This window comes from Acomys minous (assembly GCF_964271855.1).
Source record: "Acomys minous genome assembly, chromosome: 2".
NCBI classification, from domain to species: Eukaryota; Metazoa; Chordata; class Mammalia; order Rodentia; family Muridae; genus Acomys; species Acomys minous.
The window spans coordinates 76,433,023-76,452,999 of NC_140484.1; the positions used below are offsets into that span (position 1 = coordinate 76,433,023).

Here is a 19,977-nt window from a genome sequence, read left to right on the forward strand (position 1 = left end):
CTTAGCATTAACAAAGAAACATCCTACCCCATAGAATCAAGGTTCTGATTCATACAGGTGTAAACGCCCCCTGTCCCCACAAGAAGCTGGTGAGAACCCTGCTGAGTCTTTGGGGCTGCAAGTTTCTCCCAGAGACTGTAGGGCAACGGGATGCATTTATTCTGACATTACACGTGTATAAAAGCCTAGTCTACACCCCAACCTCACGGAGGTCTGTGGGCCATCTGCTTCCCTCTCCTTCACCCGTGGAAAGGGCTGGCTGGTGAACCGTTCTCAGTCACTAACTCAGAGGTAGTACTGTATGCTTCAGAATTCAATTTAAATACCACTGAGATAAACAACATGACCTTTTCAATGTCAGTCTGAAGAGAAAATGACCCAGCTGAACTGAGGAAGGAAGGAGGGCAAAATTAGATTCTTCATCACAATTCTGAAGTAAGTCCGGACTCTGTCCACCCTAGAACCATGCCCCGAAACGGTGTCAGCTCAGACAGCTACAGTAATGGAATCAAAGCAACACCAACAAAAAGTTCTGTATCAATCGTCTTTCCTGTTGTTTACAGAGTCCGTGTTAGTATCCAGTGACTTGGTACACATGGGGAGGGAGGCTCCTATAGACATATTCAAGTGGATACACTGGTGTCCACACCTCAGAGAGCATGCAACCACAAAAGGAGAGAGAGGTTTACTTACAGCTTTTGGTTTATAAGGTGGCTGAATCTCCTTGCGTTCGAGTTTCTCCCAGTCAATATACCGGAAAAATGCATGCTCCTTAATGTCTCGTTCCCCTTCGGGTCCACAACCCAGACGCTTGCCTGGGTGTTTGGTCATTAGCTAAAAGGAGAGAAAAGCCATGAACAGATTGCAGGCCAGGAAACAGGAGCTGCTGAGGCACTATTAGTCCAGCGACTTAGGAAAGTCATTCTGCGGTGTTGACTGGACTTACTGTTCGAGACTCATCCCAGTGACAGCTTCTTAGCCAGGTCTCTGTAGGAAAGAAGCCCACATGATGGCCACCCCGGAGCAGAATCCCACAAGGCAAATCAAGTCAGAGCTCAAATGCGGCCTTGAGCTTCTCATTAAAGATGTCACAGGCTGTCATTTGGGCCCAAGACTGAGTTGTATGTGATTCCTAGTACACCTAATGAGGCTGGTTTCTACATCTTTAAACCCTCTGTCTCTTGTCGTAAGAAACACTGACATTTGACCAACTAGAAAATATTCATTCAGATGCTATTTGCATTTCTCAGCAAAATAGTTGTGAAAATGGAAAAAAAAACCGGAAGAAAAATATTAGTCAAATGGACCCAAGCTTCAAGTAATTACTTTCAGAAAGCTCATTAAACAGTCAAGACCTAGCCCAGCTCGTTTCCTTGCGTCACACGTTACCCTCCGCTCCACTGAGGTTTCTTTGCTGTTCTCTTTAAATTACTTAATTATAAAAACTCTCCATCTTTGGGTCTGTGAGCCGGAGCTAAATAACAAGATGAATAGATATGCATGCTCCGGGATGAAACCAAACAGGCTGCCTCTCAGAAACAAACCTGAAGCCGCACAAGAGGGCCTCTGATCTCAAGACGCCAGCGAGCGAACGGAAGAGTTACAGAGGAGTTAGTGATTTAAACAGAAAAGGGATAATCGCTCAGAAGAATGCATAAACACGAGGGCAAGGAATAATCTGGGAAGCTGACTTGACACAGGGCACCCCTGATTTTGCCCAGGACTGCCTGACTGTGGGCAAAGAGGGAACCCAGCAACTCACTCTGAACTGCTGTGCCTTTGACGTGACTCTGGCTTATGAAATGCCCCACAGCCATGGTGCAGGCACACACTTTCCCTGTTTGCTTTATCTTCCAACCAGAAAAACCACCACAAACTTAGTGGAAAAGCCTTCCCCTCAACAACACCTTGTAGTAGTCATGTCCTAACCTTATACCCTCTGAATGTGGTTTTTCTCAGAGATATTTGTGGTCTTGCTCTGTCAGGAAAAGTCAATGGAGGACAAGCAAATTGAGTCAAGCCCTGACATCTGTGTGGGGTTTCGATGGGTAGAAAGAAAGTCTAGGCCGGTGGTTCTCAACTTTCCTAATGCTGTGACCCTTTAACATAGTTCCTCATGCTGTGGTGACCCTCAACCATTAAATTATTTTCATTGTTACTGCATAACTGTAATTTTGCTACCGTTATGAATAATAATGTAAATATGTGTGTTTCCCAGTGGTCTTAGGTGACCCCTATGAAAGGGTCGTTCAGCCCCCAAAGGGGTTGCAACCCATGAGAAAGGCTGATCTAGGAGGTCTCTGATAACAATAACACCAACACCAATGATGTTTCTGTGAACTGAGAACATTATGTGCCACTCTCACTCTGTGCTAAAGGCAACCCATCCATTATTTATGACTTTTGAATCTTACACCAACAGCATGAGGCTTCAGCACACTATTTTCCCTAAAAGAAACTGGTCTGGAGAGTAAAGTCATTTGCCTAAGGTCACAAAGCAGCCAAAGAGAAAAGTTGGACATGTGTGTGCATGCACATGCACCTGTGAGTGAGTGTGTGTGTGTGTGTGTGTACATTTCTGTGTGGGCATACCTGTATGTGGAACATAGACCTCCCTTTTCTTCCCCAATCGCTCTCTACTTTGTTTGAGACAGTCTTTCATGTGCACCTGTAACTCCCCCACTTTAGCTAAGCTCTAGTCAGTGAGCCCCAGGAATCCTCTACACCCCCTATTACTGAGATAACGGATGTGTGCCACTACACCTGGCATTTTCACGGGAGTTCTGGGGATTGTATTCAGGTCTGCACACGCTGCACTTTACCGGTGGAGCTTCCTCCCAGCCTCAGGGCCAGGTTTTGAATAGCTCAGCAATCAGCTCTCTGTAATTTAGTCTCTGCTTAGCTTTATTCCAACTTACCAGTCTAGGCTTCTGTCTGCTTTCAGCACTACTGGCCATGGAACTCTAAGCAAGCTTTTGCTCTGGCTTCATGGTGGAAAATAGGGTTTTTATTGAGGTAGACAAAGATGGCTGTCCTCGGATTCCTTGTAGGCAAGGAGACTGCAAGCAAGGAAGTGCCACCGTAGGCACATGGAACAGTAAGGCGTCTGCCGGGTTCCCACACTCCACACTCTCGTGCCTGAAGCCATGTAGACAGCTGGATATAATCACCATTCAGTCTCGGATCAGCTCCCTGCCACTTCTCCAGGGGCCCTCTGCTCAGGAGGAAGCCTTTGCCTCTGGGCTTAGGCATCACCCCTACTTTGAAGGAGTATCAGCCTTGAAGGACCCACACTGCACTCGGCCCACTCAAACTCTGAACAGCGCCCCAACACAAACGGCCAAGGGAGTCACTCCTGCTCATCGTGAAGGTTATGGATCCTGAATTGATAGAAAACAGCTCCGCCAGGCTAGACGCTAATTGGAGCTGAAGATGAAGGCAGCTGACCTGGAAATTTCTCTCTCCTCCACGACCCATTTAGAGCCCTGCCCCGCAGCTGTCCAGGCAGGGATGGCTCAGGGAGGGGAAGTCCATGAGCATGGATGCAACACCTACAGCACCAGCCACACAACAAGAGTCCTCTTCCACTGCCTCCCTTGATGTTCTGGGAAACAGTTCATTAAGTTACTTCTATTCTGTTTCTGGAGATGAAGAAGCAGAAGGCCAAGGGTACAAGAAAAATCACTCAAAACCACACACCTAGGAAACGAGAGGATGAAGATTTACGGGGGCCTTTTGATCTCCTAAGTCCGTCACTTTTCAAATTCTCCCATCACAGGGGGGGTGGCACAAGCTCAAACGCCAAGAGGAGCCTGGCACCAAACAGAGTAGTGACAGCATTAGTCATATTGGAGATGCCTTAGGGTTCTGGAGCAGCATCCAGGCTCCGGCCTAAGTGATTTATAGGTATTAACTGGTTTAATCATCAAAGGACCCTATGTGCAGTGCTGTTATTGGCCTCAATCCGCAAATCAAGTCAAACAACTTCCCCTGTGAACACAGTGGCTCATACCCTTGGACTTGGAACTCAGACAGAATCTGACTTTTTTTTTTTTTTACAAACATCCCATCTAAAGGGGACGATGATATCCAGTCTTGCTGACTGATGCTTTGTCAGGCCAATGTGGCAGCTGGGAAGGTAAGAGCTTATGGGCAATATCTAGACCTTCAGATGTTGGGAATAATTAAACAAATTAAAGACCGTGACTGACTTCCCTCTACCCCTTTCCTAATAGGATGCCTCCAGGAGCCGCACTGGCCTCAGTCTGCCCCCTCCTTATCTATGGGCTTTGCCAATGTTCCCAGTGAACCCTCAAGTCTCCTCTGGGCTCCTTGTTTTTAATTCTCTCTCTGCCTCACACCCTCCTAGAAACATATTTGTAACCAATTTAGCTTGAAGATGTTAGACACCGAAGCCAATTCACACGTGGCTCCCCTAGAGATGTCTGCCTCCTCGCCCATGTAACTCAGACACAATGCTCAGGTGATTCAGCGGGTAGGAGTTCAGGCAGCCTTACAGGGTGTTTTTAATCTGTGGTGTTGGCTCAGCTCATGTCACCAGGGCTGAGACTCAGGCTGAGCTGTCTGGTTGTTTCTGATTTCCGTAGCCAGAGCCACCACAGATGGCATCGGACTGGGGACAGGAAGAGCAGGGCTGGGGAGGGCATGGCGAATGTACCAGCATCCCAGAGATCTGTGACTCCAGCCCTGGTGTATATAGACACCCAGGAGCTCTGTTCTCAGACCCAGCCAGGATCTAACCTTTAGAGCCTGCCCTTACCATTGGCTGGTGGGAAAGCCTTCATAAAAAACTCTATCTGTGTACGAAGTAGCCTCAGTCTCAGAGTGCAGTTTTCACACTTCTATCATGGTTGAGAAACTACATCCTTTGGACACTGTATTTAAAGGCAGTGCATTCTGAGCAGCATGGGAGGTTTTTCAGAACACTAGCAAACAGACCTAATCCTGCGATGGGGCCTAGGTCTGCACAGTTGAAACAGCACAGGTTGGATGCCACACGAGATATAGCACAGTCCTTATCTGCAAACTCCTGCCTGGCTTTCTTCCCAGGCATTATATCCATAAGTTACAGGTATGTAACTGTGCCCTTTCAACTGTGTGTGTGTTTGTGTACACTACTATGTGCACACCTATGCACTACAGGCTGAGGGGGGGGCTCATGCAAGTTGGGGGAGGGGCACTGACTTCAAGTCAGCTTATCCAGTTAGCAGTTAAAATCAACACTGTCTGAAATTTCCTTACAACAAAGTCATAGAGTTTTAATGTTAACCAAACACATTCGCAGCCGAGCAGGGCAAGATAGACACCCTCTGCCCTTCCCACGGTTCTAGCTCTTGAGTTTCCTTGTGTAAGGCTTGGGGGTGGTGGCCAGCCACAAGTGAGACTCCAGTGCATGGCTGCCTCTACAGACCTTGGCGCAAAAGAAGGGAGCTCTCTTTTCTAGAAGAGAGACACTGCTTCCTAGCAGGGCTCTGGTGTTGGCAGCATAGTTGACAGATGATGTTAACCCCCTGCTCCCTACTAGTCGAGCCACAACCTGTCCCCCTTGCGTGGCAGTCCTGACCTCGAGGGCTGAACAACTTACCCCTTTGCAGATGGCCACAGCTTCCTTGGACATGGACTTGGGGTACGCCACGTTGTGCTCCATGATGGATTGGAAGAGCTCGTCCTCATCCTCCCCTTCAAAAGGTGCCTGTGGAGCAGAGAGCAGGGTGGGAGACGAACCCCAGCCTGGCCCTCCTCCCAGCCTTCTCCGTCCAGCAGGGGTTCCTCCCGACACCACCCCCCATCCCAAGGTGAGGCTACACTCTAGGACTTTCAGGAGCAAAGATGATCGACAGATACGAGTAACCCCAAGGCCGGGTAAGTCAGAAGTTCTCAGATTCATGAGCTATGACCAGGTTGCCACTTTCTCCAGAGACCATGTGGCTGAGGGGGTGGAGGGCAAGTTTCTTAAAGATCACTTAAAATTCAATTACCTGGCCAGCTAACATTTCATACAGCAGGACTCCAAATGCCCACCAGTCCACAGACTTCCCGTAGGGCTGATAAGCGATGATCTGGAAAACAGAAGGCGTCTGGTCAGAGTGGCAGGCAGCCTCTGTGGCAGAGACTGAACACACACTCTATAGAAAGAGTGGGCTAGCGCTGGGGTGGGGAGTCTCTGGCATGGTCCTGGCCTTCTGTGCAAGGTTAGAGTGGCTGCTACAATCCCAGATTCCAGCAGGGACTGAGAGAGTAGACAGAAAGGGTAGGGTGCCCCTACACTGTTCCCTCCACAAAGGCCCCTGCAGCTGGGCAGACATCTGTGTGACACCTTGCCTTTTTCAGTACTGGGTGTGGTGTGATGTTTTGGATTTTCGTGGATGGCATTTTAGTGAGGAATAGTTACTTTTCTTTCTCAATACAGAGTCAAAACATTTCCACAACAATATAGATCTACTTAACACTACAGAACCACTTATGTAAGGATGGTAAAATTTACAATATGTAGGGCTTTTGTTTGGGCTTGGTTTGTTTGTTTGGTTTTTTTTTTTTTTCAATCTGTTTATTTGTGGAGCTAGAGGTTCAACTCAGGGCCTTGTGAATGCTGGGCGACTTCATCGCTGACCCACACCCACAGCTCAGTGTGGTTCTTTTGAACCATGATTAAAAATACAACAGTTTAAGATATAAAAGTATCTGAGATTCTTTCACATCTGTTTTTATTCAGAAAGTGCAGATATAGTAAAAAAATGTTTTTTAAAAAAACTATAATTATTTGTCAAAAGAAAAATGATGAAAAAGACTGCTCTGCCTCCTGCTGGACCCCTTCCATGGCAGTGCATTGAGCGGGGTGTGTGCTCTAGTTAAGCTCAGGCACTCAGAGCTGGACACTCAAGGGAGTGTGCGCTTCATCCTGCACTTCCACCAGATTTGTGTGTTGGCGCATCGATTAGTTTTTGAGATTTTATTTTCGTTTGACTTATATGTGAATGTGTGTGTGCACCTATGTGTGGGTATCTGTGAGTGCAGTGGCCCTGGAGGGCATCAGAGTCCTTGGAGCTCAAGCTACAGGCAGTTTTGAGCCACTTCACAAAGGCAGTGGGAACCAAACTCAGACCTTCTTAACCATTGAGCTATGTCACCAGTTCCCACCCTGGTTTTCTTTTTTACCTCTGCATAGCAGTGCATTGAAAAGACACACACACACACACAACACACACACACACCTTACAATTTTTCCAATTGTTTCCATAAATCAAAGAAATGGAAGCAGGATTAATGGATCAAATGTTACCCATGACTGCCAGGTTTTGGTAGCTGTATGACCATCTACCCTTCAGCACACAGAGCAAAGAGGCAGCTGTGTCAAAGGCAAGAGTAGTGCACAGCAAAGGATGAGGGCTGAGGTTTGTGGGCCAGATGGTCTAATGTTGTGTCCTGATCACTGCTTGCTAGTGTGACCCTGAAGAGAGCCACTTAACTTCTACAGAAACAGATACACTATGCTCACTGGGTTAGTAGGAGGATGTGATACTGAACACCTCTTATGCCTCATCCTTGACAGTGCCTCTTATTAGAATGTTCTGTAATTCAATTATCACTTGTTTCACCCAATAAAGGCACTGGAGCAAATGTGTCTAGAAAGCAAATGTGTGTTTCTTGAAGCCTGTCTCCCACCTCAGCTTCTTCCTCAAAGTCAGAAATGCATAGATTGTGGTCAAAAGATAAAGACTTCCATCAGCTAGGGGTCGAAAGTTCCAGAGCCCCACAGGACAACACGGCTATGACAGTTAATAACAATGAATTGCCTTCTTGAAAACCACTGACTGCCAGGGGCTGGAGCACACACCTGGAATCCTAGCTTCTGAGACACTAAGACAGCAAGATTGCCATGAGTTCAAAGCCAGCAAAATGAAGCTTTTTTAAAAAAACAGTCACTGAGGGGCTGAAGAGATGGCTCAGCGGTTAAGAGCACTGTCTGCTTTTCCAGAGGTCATGAGTTCAATTCCCAGCAACCACATGGTGGCTCACAACCATCTATAATGTGATCCGCTATCCTCCTCTGCCTGCAGATGTACATGCAGGCAGAGTACTGTATACCTAATAATAAATAAATAAATCTTTTTTTTAAAAAAAGTCACTGAGAGCCAGTGAGATAGCTTAAAGGGCAAAGCACTCACTGTGTGAGCCTGAGGACCCTAATTTGATCCCAGAAGCCAGAAAAATATCAAAGGAGAGGTCCAGCTCCACCAAAGTGTTCTTTGACCTCCACACATGCAAGTGTGGTATGGCATATGCATGCACACATACACACAGAACAGTAATAGTTTTTGAGCAGCTGACTGTAGATTTTAAGCAAAAAAAAAAAAGTTAAATCCATGAGATTATATGTATGCAAATGAATTCTATTCATGCTCCAAACATTTTATACACTATAGATAAGCATATTTTTATTTGGAAATTTAAAATAGACAAGTGACTAAACAAAAGAATAAATAAATAAGAAATGTACTCCGAACAAAAGTGACTGCAAGACACATCCTCTGTGAGAATGTGTCTCAGTGAACGTGTTTTCACACCTCTAAGGTACTTGGTGTTTTATTTGCTTCTCACAGCCCAAGATGTTAAACCTTTTACGAAGGAAAATAGAGCCTGGGAGGTGAGAGAAGTTGCCAGAGGTGATGTGATTAGTTCACAGCAAACTGACCAAGGGCAGAGTCATCCCCTGACAAGCTGGAGGAAGAGGCAGTCTTCTCAGGGCAGTGTGCTCAGCCTGGAGCTGTTGGAGGTCATGACCCTACAGGGACTCAAATTCAATGGACAAAAGGGGTGACATTTGGGCACCTTAAAAATTTTAAAGCTACCCCATGACTCTGAGTATAGCTAGATATGGAAAGTAGGACTCAGTGAATAAAGGACATACCCAGGAAGTGTGTCAGCATGTGACAGATACTGCAAAGGATTAGCCAAACAATAACTGACCCGAGTCTGCTACACAGGGATGCACAAATACGTTTATGTTGTGGGAGGATTGATGAAACACAGACATCAACAAGACACAGAGAGACTGAAGCATCCTTACCCTCTGCAGTGTTTGAAATCCATGTGTCATCTTCCATGCAGATTTTCCGCACCTTTGCACGAGCATTTGCATACTCAAGAAAACACACAGCAGCGTGCTGTGTGCTACTGTCACTGTCTATAAACAGTACTGTCATATTTGTTATTCCCTTATTTGCATGTTTTGTTTTATTTTTATTATTTCATTTGTGGAACAGTCTTTCTAGGTAGCTCTGCCTGGCCTCCAACTCAAGGACTTCCTGTGTTGGCCTCCAGAGTGCGTAGGTGGCAGGTGGGTATAACCATACCTAGTTTGATTTTATTTTATTTTCCTGTTACCAATATGTATTCAAAACATGCCTGTATTTTTATATACATTTAACTTGCTCTCTTGAATTGGTGAATAGTGATATTTTCTGCTAAATGTAAGCCATAGTCTCCGTCAATCACCCCTGCTGAGGGACACTGCTTCAAGTGTGCACACAGAGATGTGCTCTGACCGTTCCAAGGTTATCCATGACATTCTGACATGAATGTGGCATGTATTAAAGAATCATTCCTTTGTTGATAGTCATAAATATAGAGGTTATCGTCTATTTTTCATTATTAAGAAATAATGCTGGGATGAAGGAAGGACGTTGAAGGCGCTCTTCTATGCGTGTGCGCTCACGTGCATGAGCCTCCTCCCTCCCACACGCATGCACATTTATCTGTATTTGTAACCTAGGTTTCTGGAAAGGAATTGCTTGGGCAGAGCATGCAGGTTTTAAGCACCATGCCTGTTTTTTTGTGTGTGTGTGTGTTTTTTTTAGCTCCATAGGGAACCTTCTAGAAAATTCTTATATATCAAGTGACTGACAGAGAGCCAAGAAAAAGAGCAATCCCAGGATATCTCTGTCTCTGTCTCGCTGTTTCTCTCTGTCTCTGTCGGTCTGTAAATTATTGTGCTATGTCATATTGGAAAAGCCAGTGATTGACCACTTCCTTTGAGAGGAAGGGGACCACCCACAGGACCCTTCACCCTTTCACCTATATCCTTATCACTGGAAGACAAATTTGGAGTCTCCAACGATGCACCTCCACTGCACAGTATACCACTGCTGTGTCATGTCAGCCCAGAGGATCTGTTCCCTTTCTGTCTCTCACTCTCGCAACAAACATTTCAATGTCATAATTAGGAGGCATCATATGGCCATGAGCCATAGCAGCTTGATGATGGATGTGTTTTTACTGATGTGTGATAGATCGTTCTTTTGAGTTTTATTTTAAAAAATCTCCCTAAATCTTGACATATTTGGGGCCTGAGCATCTAGATGTGCTAATCTGTGAGTGAGAGCTCAGAAGAGTGCCTTAGAAAGCAGGATCGAGGCCAGTGCAAGGTCCCAGGCACCAATCTTGACCCTTCCCAGCCTGCTCACAGCTGTCTGCAAGCAGGAGCGACATCATTGCAGGCGGGCGTGTGCTCTCACCTCTGGGGCGATGTAGTCTGGAGTGCCACAGAATGTCTTGGTTGTCACCCCGTCCCAAATGTTCTCCTTACACATGCCAAAGTCAGCGATCTTGATGTGCCCCTCAGAATCCAGCATCACGTTATCAAGTTTCAGGTCACTGCAGCAGACATAGGATTTGGGAACTTAGAATATGTGTTGCTTAGTTCAAGTCCACCATCAGTCATTTGATGTGAATACGTCACACACCTTTGCTAGGAGCTTCCTGGACACAAAGTCCAGGCTTTTTCCTACGGCAGCTTACAGTCTAGCATGGATATTATAGCAAGAGGCCCATGAGCCTCTGTGCTTTCTTTGTCTACAGAGCGAACTGTGCTAACTGCCTCACAAAGACACAAGGAGACAGAGTCTCATGGAAGACAGAAGCCCTTGGGAAGACAAGAAAAGCACACAGAACCATATATGGTTCCAGAATCCAAAGAAGTCCGTGAGTTAGCCTTTATACCTCAGATCTCTTCTGTTACATAAAAAGATTTTTTTTCATAAAAACATTACTTTTCAAGTGTCTCTGAAGATCATGGAGCTAACAAAATAATCAGAGTCAGGGAACTTACTTAACTCCAAGTACTTCCGGCTCTCCTATTTTGTGGGACAGTACCTAGGAGACCCAACTGTTCCCTCAATTAGATGTATGTCTGCTGTGTGTCAGGCACAAGCCTGGGGCTAGATACATTAACTGTGAACAAGATACATAAGCATGCTTCTCATATTCCATGCTTAATATTCCAATAAAATCCCAGGGTTAAGAAAAGACAACTAATATTTCATCTGTGATCATGGCTATTTGGACTCTGATCAGCAATATGGTGAATAGGAAGATGACAAAGAGGTAGCGATGGTGGAAGGCGATGCCACGGTAGGACGGATCTCTAAAATGGTGACATCTGGGCTTTAAAGGATTTGTGCTTTGCTCGCATTCTAATATTGGCATCTGAGGGCTTCGTATTCTGGAAGATGTCTGCCTGTCTTCAGCATGTAGCATTGCTCCTACATCCTATAGGGTACCTTCCGTACTCGCTTCTTCCTACATATCTACTCCAATGTCAACATTTTGTGGAACAATTGGGTGGGGACCCTTGATGGGTCAGGATGCTCTGGTTCTAACAGAAGATGTGGAAGTCTAGTTCTCTAGGAAGCATGGAACCTACTTCCTAACTCGGAGCTCACACTCACCTAATCTTGATTGGGTTCTGAATATCTGCGGTAAAACTCTCTCATTCCTGATCCTCAGGCCATGTAACGAGGATGGTGATAAACTTGACTTCTGGTCCCAGGAGTTGGTTTTATAGCCCTGTACTTGTGGCTAATCTCAGTGACTGGTTCAATAACAGATGTGTGAGCCAATGGAGAACCATCAAAATCTTGACACCCTCTTGCTTACCCCCCTGCAAAGAGCTAAGCTCTTGTACACTGGGCTGACTCAGGTGCTGTAAGTGTAAAAGGTTAAGAGCCCCATTGACAAAGAGCAGAAAGCTAATGAAGATAAATCAGAGGTCAGAGGGAATGTGATATGCATATGTATACACATACATATATATAACAACAATTAATGAAAAAAGAGGCCGTGGATTTGAAAGAGAGAAAGGAGGTGTAGGTGATACTTTGGAGGGAAGAAAATGAAAAGAGAAATTATTTAATTATATTGCAATCTCAAAAAATAAAGAAGAGCCATGTATCAAGCAGAGATCTAATTGAAGGAGGAAGCGACTTGAAGAGATTTTTTTCATGTAGAAGTCTCTATGAAATCATAAAATTATAATCTTTTGTCATGTATTTTTACAATTTTCATTTGATTATCAATTTCTAGAACTCTATTTCAATTGATTTTCTGGATCGTGATCAACTAAAAACAACTGTGAAGATTTTAGCGTGGAAGGGAATCTATAGAAAGATATTGAGGAGTCCACAAACTCTCTGAGGTGGCTGGAGAACCCAGCAGGGAGGCTCCACACGGCGGGAGCCACCCCTGATCAAAAGGCATAGCGGGCACGATGAAGATGCCATGGCATTCCCACTAGACGTAGACATTGCCTCTCCTTCCATGAAGTCCTGGTGCTGGACTCTACATGTTACTGCCCACAACTACGGGAAACCAGCTGCAGCTGGTGACTATGGTTCCTCCCAGCACTAGTCTTAGTCCCTTGGTCACCAGACTTCTTGATTTGAGTATTGGGTGACCACAACTGTGTGCCTAAGCCTGGGTCATGGCTTAGGCTCTGCTCATAGAAGGTGAGCATGCGTGTGATCATTTCCTATCTCTATATTTTGAGATAGAATCTCGCTGTGTGTCCCAGGTTAGCCTTGGACTGATGATCCTTCTGCTTCATGCTCTTAGGTCACAGATATGCGTAACTACAGCTGTAAACAAACAACCAAGCCCTATATTCACAACGGAGAACGAAAAGGAGAATCTATGAACAGGAGAGGGAGAGAGGAGAGAGGAGGGGAGGATTTGAGAGAAGGGACTGTCTTAGCACTTGAACTTCTCAACAACTCCAAATCTCAATTCAGACCCCACTAGGCTGAAAATGAGCCCCGAGTGCCCAGATCAGCTAACAACAACTCAGTTTCCATTCCTGAGGCTGGATTTTCTTCTAGCACACACCTGTAGTTCACACTTAATCTTCTCAGGAACTTGGTTGGTCCTAGGAGAGACACGTCCTGTGCAGCAGTTAGAACCTACTGCCATCTGGTGAGAATCTTGTTGAGGGAAACCTTACCCATGGTCCTTGGTTTGGAGGGTTACACAGCAACGGATGTCACTGGCCTGGATGTGGGGTGACATCACACAGATGACAGTGCACCTTCTGAACAGAAGACAGCGTGTGTCTTCTGAGGCCAGAATTACGTTCACTAAAAGATGCTCTCTTCACAAGAGAGGAACGTGAGAGACTGGGGGATTCTAAGGTTCCACGTTACACTGACATGGTGGTGCATGTTTACTGAAGATGGCAAGATGACCAAACGATTTTAAAACCAATGTGTCTGCCTTTCCATTTCTGTACAGCCACTGGAAAATTGACGAGGCAAGCAAAAACTACTTTTCCCTGGCTTTAATCCCTTCATTGTCAGAAGAGCACAGGGATGTGCTCACAACAATACCCTCCCACCTCACAATTCCATACCACCACCGCTGAGTAAATAAAACTTCTGGTCTCTGCAAAACCCTTGCAAGGCTCTACCTTCTGGTCATCGCTCTTTCCCCTAACATCTCTAGCTTTACCCCCAGCTGCTTGGAAACCAAAGCTCGTGTCTTCCTGCAGCTGTTCACATGCCTCAGCTCTCCAGCCAGGCCTTCATGACACCCAGCTACCTCTAACTGCAGGCCAGAATCTCTACTCTTTCTACAGTAGAGAGGTGACCATCCAAACCCAGTACTGGCTGCCCCATCTTTTCGTTTCTCCACGTTGTTTACCACAACCTAAAAAACTCTATTGTCTTTGGCTCCCTTCGTTGTCTCTTGCTCTCTACAGTTTTCATTCCTTCCCTGTTTCCCCCACTTGGAACAGAACTCAGCACACAGTAGGCTTTTGATGAATATTTGTCAAACAAATGAATGAAATGGGCTTCTGTGGCTCTTCACGAGCCTTTAAATAGACCCTTTCCCAGGGCACAAGCTGACAGATGCACCCTCCCAACCAGCACCTATTACATAACAGTCAGTCAATCCTCCATAGCCTGTGCCATTCTCATCTACGTAGTGCGCAAGAGGAACTGTACACCCTGGACCCACTGACAAATAGCAGCCTCAGGCTCACTACCCTGCCTTGCGTGAAATATAAAATGCTCTGACTCATACAGCTATGATCACACACTTGTTTCTCCCCAAACCGGCAAATGCCAACTTCTGAAGTTAATCCTGTCTTTCAGGGAGAGCAACTTGGAGATCTATTTCCAAATTGCAGCTACATGTAAGAAAAAAAATTGTTGCATAATAATACAAATCCTGCCACATTCTGCAGTTGATTCTTCACATGCTTGCCGGATGTGGGGTCCAAGAGAAAAGTGCCTGGCACCCTCTTGTCAGGAGCCACCTCTTTCTCAGAGACTCAGTGTCCTCATGTTTGAGGTCCCAAAGAATCATGGGTGAGACAGTCCATCAAGATTTTTTTTTCTACCGCCATATACAGCTGCCCAAACTTTGCCAGGGCAGTGGGCGATGCTGCCTGGCAGAACACATGCCCAAGTTAGTACTGGAGAATTCCTCCCCCACCAGAGATTCTAATTTTAAAAGCAGTTGAAGGAAGAGGCAGGAAGGGAGGAGCTGACGGAGCTGAGGGAGCTGAGGAGATGCACAGAACGGCCGTGCTCACTTACCGGTAAATGATACCCTTGCTCTGCAAGAAGAACAGACCGATGGCGATCTCTGCAGCATAAAATCTGAAATTAAAAAAAAAAAAAGGTCATGGAGAAACTCAAGGACACCATACACTTGGCAATTCTCAGAAGTCAATATAATATTGAACGAGGCGCAAGGCATGAAAAGCCCACTATGGATGGTCAACTCTAGGTCTCATAAAATGCTGAGCGCATGGGTGTGTGAACGGAATGGTTCAGAGTGACTCATGGGGGTGGGTAAAAGGTCAGCAACTGCACAGTGGGGAGGGAGTTACAGAGATGGGTGGCCTGGGAGAGGGTTCTTTCAACCTAGTACAAGTTAAAGGACTTTAGGGGCAGCTGCTGGCAGCTGTTGGAAGCTTAGCATGCACTTGACATCACCTTAGGGATTATCTGTTTTAATTCAACCTAGAATCCAATGGCATAGGTCCTGCTGGTGTCACTTATTGTTCAAATGGGGAAACTGAGGCTTAGAGATGAAGTCTGTGAGGAAGCCGGAAGAGACATACAGCTAATGAGTGGTCCAGCCAGGACGGGAAACAGCTGGCATCTACTGTGTAACTTCTCGGTGGAGGTCCAGGAAGAAGAAAGAGGAGTTTTTCCTGTGGTGCTAGGGTATAAGTGTAGAACCCAGAGTGGTGCATATCTAGGCAATCCTTAGTCCTTTTTTTTATTCTTATTATATTTCTTGAGTCTAGCCTCACTCTGAAGCTTAGCTAGCGCATAACTCTGTAGCTTGTCAGGTAGCCCAGGCTTGCCTCAAACTTGAAATCTCTCTGCCTTAGCCTCTCAAGGGATGGCCACTATGCCTGGCTCATGAAAGATATCTTAAGAGTACTAAAGATTTCCAGTTACAGCACACGAGGGTTGGCAGGACCTCACAGAGCTGTGTTGGGTCCGGATAGTATGTGTCATGTAATGTTGAATTAAACCTGGGTCAGCCAGATGTCAGGATGAAAAGGAGAAGCAGGCCTAAGATGCAGTCACAAAGCTTGATTTGGAAGCATGGGGCTAAACAGAGCAGTGTTCCTGACTTCACGAGGTGGGAAGGGAGGGAACAGGCTGAAAGGATCAGGAGCCCACAGCCCTCCAAGAACTGTACAATGGGGCCTCCCTGGGCTCTGGGGGCTCTTAGAAGCAGCGAGATCTAAGCAAAGATCCAGGAAGGGGAACTGACGTTCATTCGTGTGGCTTTTTCTGTTCCTGCTCACCCACGGGGTTCTAAGCAAAGAAGAAGCTCTGTGAGATTTTTATTTTATAAATTATCTCTTACTGGCTCATGCATTGGAGGGGACAGAATGGAGAACCCACAGACTATGACTTCTAGTCAGCTTGATCCTTTATGTCCCCCAGAACCAGAGGGGAAGAGGTATAAGAGACAGAGGAGCAAACGCAGGTGGGTCTCACCCACACGGACCCTCCAGGGCTGGGTTCACTTGTTTGTAAAGCTTGCCTGAAACCCCTATTTCCCTCTCCATGTTGCTTAGGATAAAATGAGACTGTGTTTGTTCAGTACCCGGGTCTAGCACAAAGAAAGCTCTCAATAAATATTAGCAAACGAACAAACAAACGCCTGCTAAGATGTTCCCCAAGGAAGGTAGAAGGCCTTTCTCAGGACTGAGGGGCAAGAGAGAGAAGGGGGGTGGGTTATGAAACAGCCATCATCCGTTTAGGGCTGTGAGTTCTTAGCTGGCCTTCAGAGTCATAAGGAAACATCCCAAAGCAAGCAGAATAGGTCCTCATTGGCCAAATATTCCTCCCAAGGAGGAAGCTTTAGACATTGAGGAAAATCCCTCATGGGCTAAAACTGCAGAGGACGGACACCCATTTACCCCAAGGAAAGGGAACAGCAGGTCTGCCTTACACAGCATGGGGCTCCTTGAACCGGCCAACTTGCTGGATGTGGTACATGAGGTCACCCCCGTTCACATACTCCATCACAAAGTACAGGCGGTCCTAAGGAAAGAGAGCAGACAGCAAAATCAGCACCCCATCATTTCTCAGACCCCAAGTGGGGAGCAGGAAGTAGCTGGTATTAGTGATTAAAACTACCAGAACTTTATACGTTCTCTCATGCAGGGCTGGCATTCCCTCAGGAGTGACCTCTGTGCCAATGTAAGCATGCAGACCAGTGCAGGTGGAAGGAAATTACTTTTAATTAATAGTTACAAATTGAAATTCATTTGTACTGGAAAATATAATTAACACATGGACCTTACTACCTAATTGATATCATTGTTTAGAACAAGGTTTGCTGGAACAAGAAGTAGAAAATATTGGGTAGGTAATTTTACAGTAATAGGTATTTGTGGGAGCTGGTCTTCATATTGGCACTGTAGTGATTTCACCTCCTAATATGCATGCCGCCCCATACTGCCATCCCTTAATGGCTACATTAACCTGTGTAGCCGATAAGATTCATGACCTTGGAATGAGGTTACAAAAGACCTTACAGTATCCAATCTGTGCTTTGTTGCATTGTGTCTTCTACAGCAGCCACGGTGTACAGATACCCAACCAGTAATATGGAGAAGTCTACCAGCGAAGACTCCAGCACACCCTGGTCACGTGAATGAATCACCCTCTTCAGTCAAGCCTTCAGAGGACAGCAGTCACCACTGGGCACTAGACTGTTACTTCATTTGAGACCAGAAGTTAGGCTATTAGAGAAGTGTGCTCGCCTAGATCCCTGACAGAAACTATTAAGTGATAAATGCTTACTGTTATGTTAAGCCGTTGAGTTTTGAGGTGACGGATAACTAGCAAAATCCATAAGTTTTGGCAAAGTTTGATAAACAACAGCCTAGGAAGGTGGCACTGCGGTTTGGGCTTGCAATAGCTCTCCAAATGTTCACATTGGAAGGCTTGAGCCCTGACTATGGTAGTTACCTTTCTTGACACTGTGACTGAAAACCTGAGATTGCACCTTAAGGGGAAGACAGGTCTACTTTAGCTCATGGGTTTGGTCCATGGTCACCTGTCTCCATGGTTTTAGATTAGATCCATATGGAGCAGAACATCATGGTGGCAGCAACATGCAGCACAGCCACTCTTCTGAGGGCAGACGGGAACTAGACAGCGGAAGCACAGGAAGGGGTCAGGGTGAGCAGTGGTTCCCAGGAAGATCTTCCATTGGTTCCACCTTCTACCTTACCACCTCCCAGTTAAACATCATACTGTGTATCCATCAAAGGATTAGTCCACTATCTAGGCCAGATCTCTGAAGACCCAATCACTTCCCACAAGTCCACATGCTGGCAGCCAAGCCTCCAGTATGTGAGCCTTAGAGGACACATCATACTCAAACCAAAACACGCAGTGCAGCAGAGTCCAGAGTGGGACCTGGAGGAAATGGTTGGATCACAGGGCTCCTGGCTTCATTAATGGGTTAGTTTACTTTTCATGACTTGGTAAGCTATTGGGGAGTCGCTGGAAACTTTAGGAGACAGTACCTGGCTGAAGGAAGTGACTCCCTGGGACATTACCTTAAAGGGTGTAGTTTGACTCTGGCTGCCTCCCTAGCCCTCCTTCCTTCCTATGCTCCACCACAGCCCTCCATCATCACATCGTGGCTCATTGGTGGGAGTAATGGTGGGGTGGGCCCCAGTGACCACAGACTGAAACCTGGGAAGCCAGGAGCCAAGATCCACCTTTCTTCCCTTTACGTTGTTTTCCTCAGACGTTCCGTAACAGCAAATGTTGACGTGTGCACAGGCATAGTTCAGGCATTTTCATGGCAAATCCAGAACATTGCCCTGAGGTTTAAAAGCAAGGGGCGCGGAATTATAACCTCCCTGTTATGAGACATGATGTTCTAAAGAAGACACCTGTATCTTTGCCTTCAGCTACCAGGCTGTGGAGATAACGGACTCCAAGGAGTTCCTTTTTGCCAGAAATCCCACAGTGAGAGAAGGAAAGAGACTAAAGAACTCATGCCAGGCCCCCTCCCCAAGAGGAGGCATGTGTTTCCCCTAAAAGAGATTTCACACAGTCTGTCAACATGTTGGGCCACCCTGCAGGACAGACCAGAGCCAAGGCAGGGATGAGTCAATGAAGGGCAGGACCACGTCTTGACCAGGATGGTTTAGTTACTCATATGTCGCTCCCTCTGTCTAAAGCTAAGTCATGTCACTAACCCCCAAGACAGGCTCCTTCTTCCTTCTTCCCAATGTGGCCATCTTGAATAATCTAATCTCCCTTCTCTGCTTTTTATACACAACAAGAAGAACCTCAAACAAGGACATATGCAGAAGTGAAGCAATTGGGACCTGGAGGGAAAAACTCTGTATCTCAACTTAGGGTATTTTCCACATATCTCTCAAGGCATGCTGTGAACTCTTTCAGGTCAGAGGCTGTGTAGACCTGTTCCTGGCACCGGGAGCAACGCACAGTAGGTGTGCAGAGAGTGAAAGAGCACATGATCAGAAGCCAAGGAGACTTTACTTAGGAACCCAGCTCTGACTCTTGACAGCTGAGCGTGTCTCAAGTGTTAACGTCTGGCTTTTTTAACAGTGGAGGGAATCAGATCCATGATGCCATTGCTAGGATTATTGAGGTGAGGCTCTCATGGTCCTTGGGAAATGCCCACCTGAGGTTTGGCTTCTTTCCTGCAGTCAAAGGGCGTTTGCTAAATGAGAGAACGACACCCCTTAGTTCTGCTTCGGCTAGGTCGTTCTTTATTCTGCTGTCTTTTGGCTTGCAACTGCAGGGCCTGCACTATTTGCGGGAAACTAAAATCCCCCTCATGTTCTCAGCCTAAAAAAACTGTTTCCTCTAAATTAACCCACCCAGTCTAAGTCAGGTCTACTTGATATAGTCTTCCGTGAGCCTCCGTGGAGGTCCCCTCCGATCACAGCACGGCTTGTAATTATATATGTAACTTGATGATAGTCTGTTTATCAATTCCTCAATTAAATAATGAAGTATTTACAGAGCCCTATTAGATGACACATGCTGGAGAGAAAAAAACAACGAATAAAAGCAACAAAACTCCAGCCTCTGTGTTTCCGCTCAGCGGAGCGACATTGCTAAAGATAATGCTAGAGGTAACAAACAGGGTGTCAAA

At 46.0% G+C, this 19,977-nt stretch overlaps 1 protein-coding gene across 2 annotated transcripts in view; it reads right to left on the reverse strand.

Moving 5' to 3' along the window:
• Positions 1-19,977, reverse strand: part of PRKCB (protein kinase C beta) — a 345,690-nt gene that overhangs the window by 39,684 nt on the left and 286,029 nt on the right. For both annotated transcript variants that reach the window (XM_084771914.1, XM_084771913.1), the window contains exons 11-16: positions 16,777-16,868; positions 14,892-14,954; positions 10,536-10,674; positions 6,000-6,080; positions 5,606-5,713; positions 694-834 (exon numbers count right to left, since the gene is read on the reverse strand). In XM_084771914.1, coding sequence (XP_084628040.1) covers positions 694-834; positions 5,606-5,713; positions 6,000-6,080; positions 10,536-10,674; positions 14,892-14,954; positions 16,777-16,868 — 624 coding nt within the window. The remainder of the gene's footprint in view (positions 1-693; positions 835-5,605; positions 5,714-5,999; positions 6,081-10,535; positions 10,675-14,891; positions 14,955-16,776; positions 16,869-19,977) is intronic.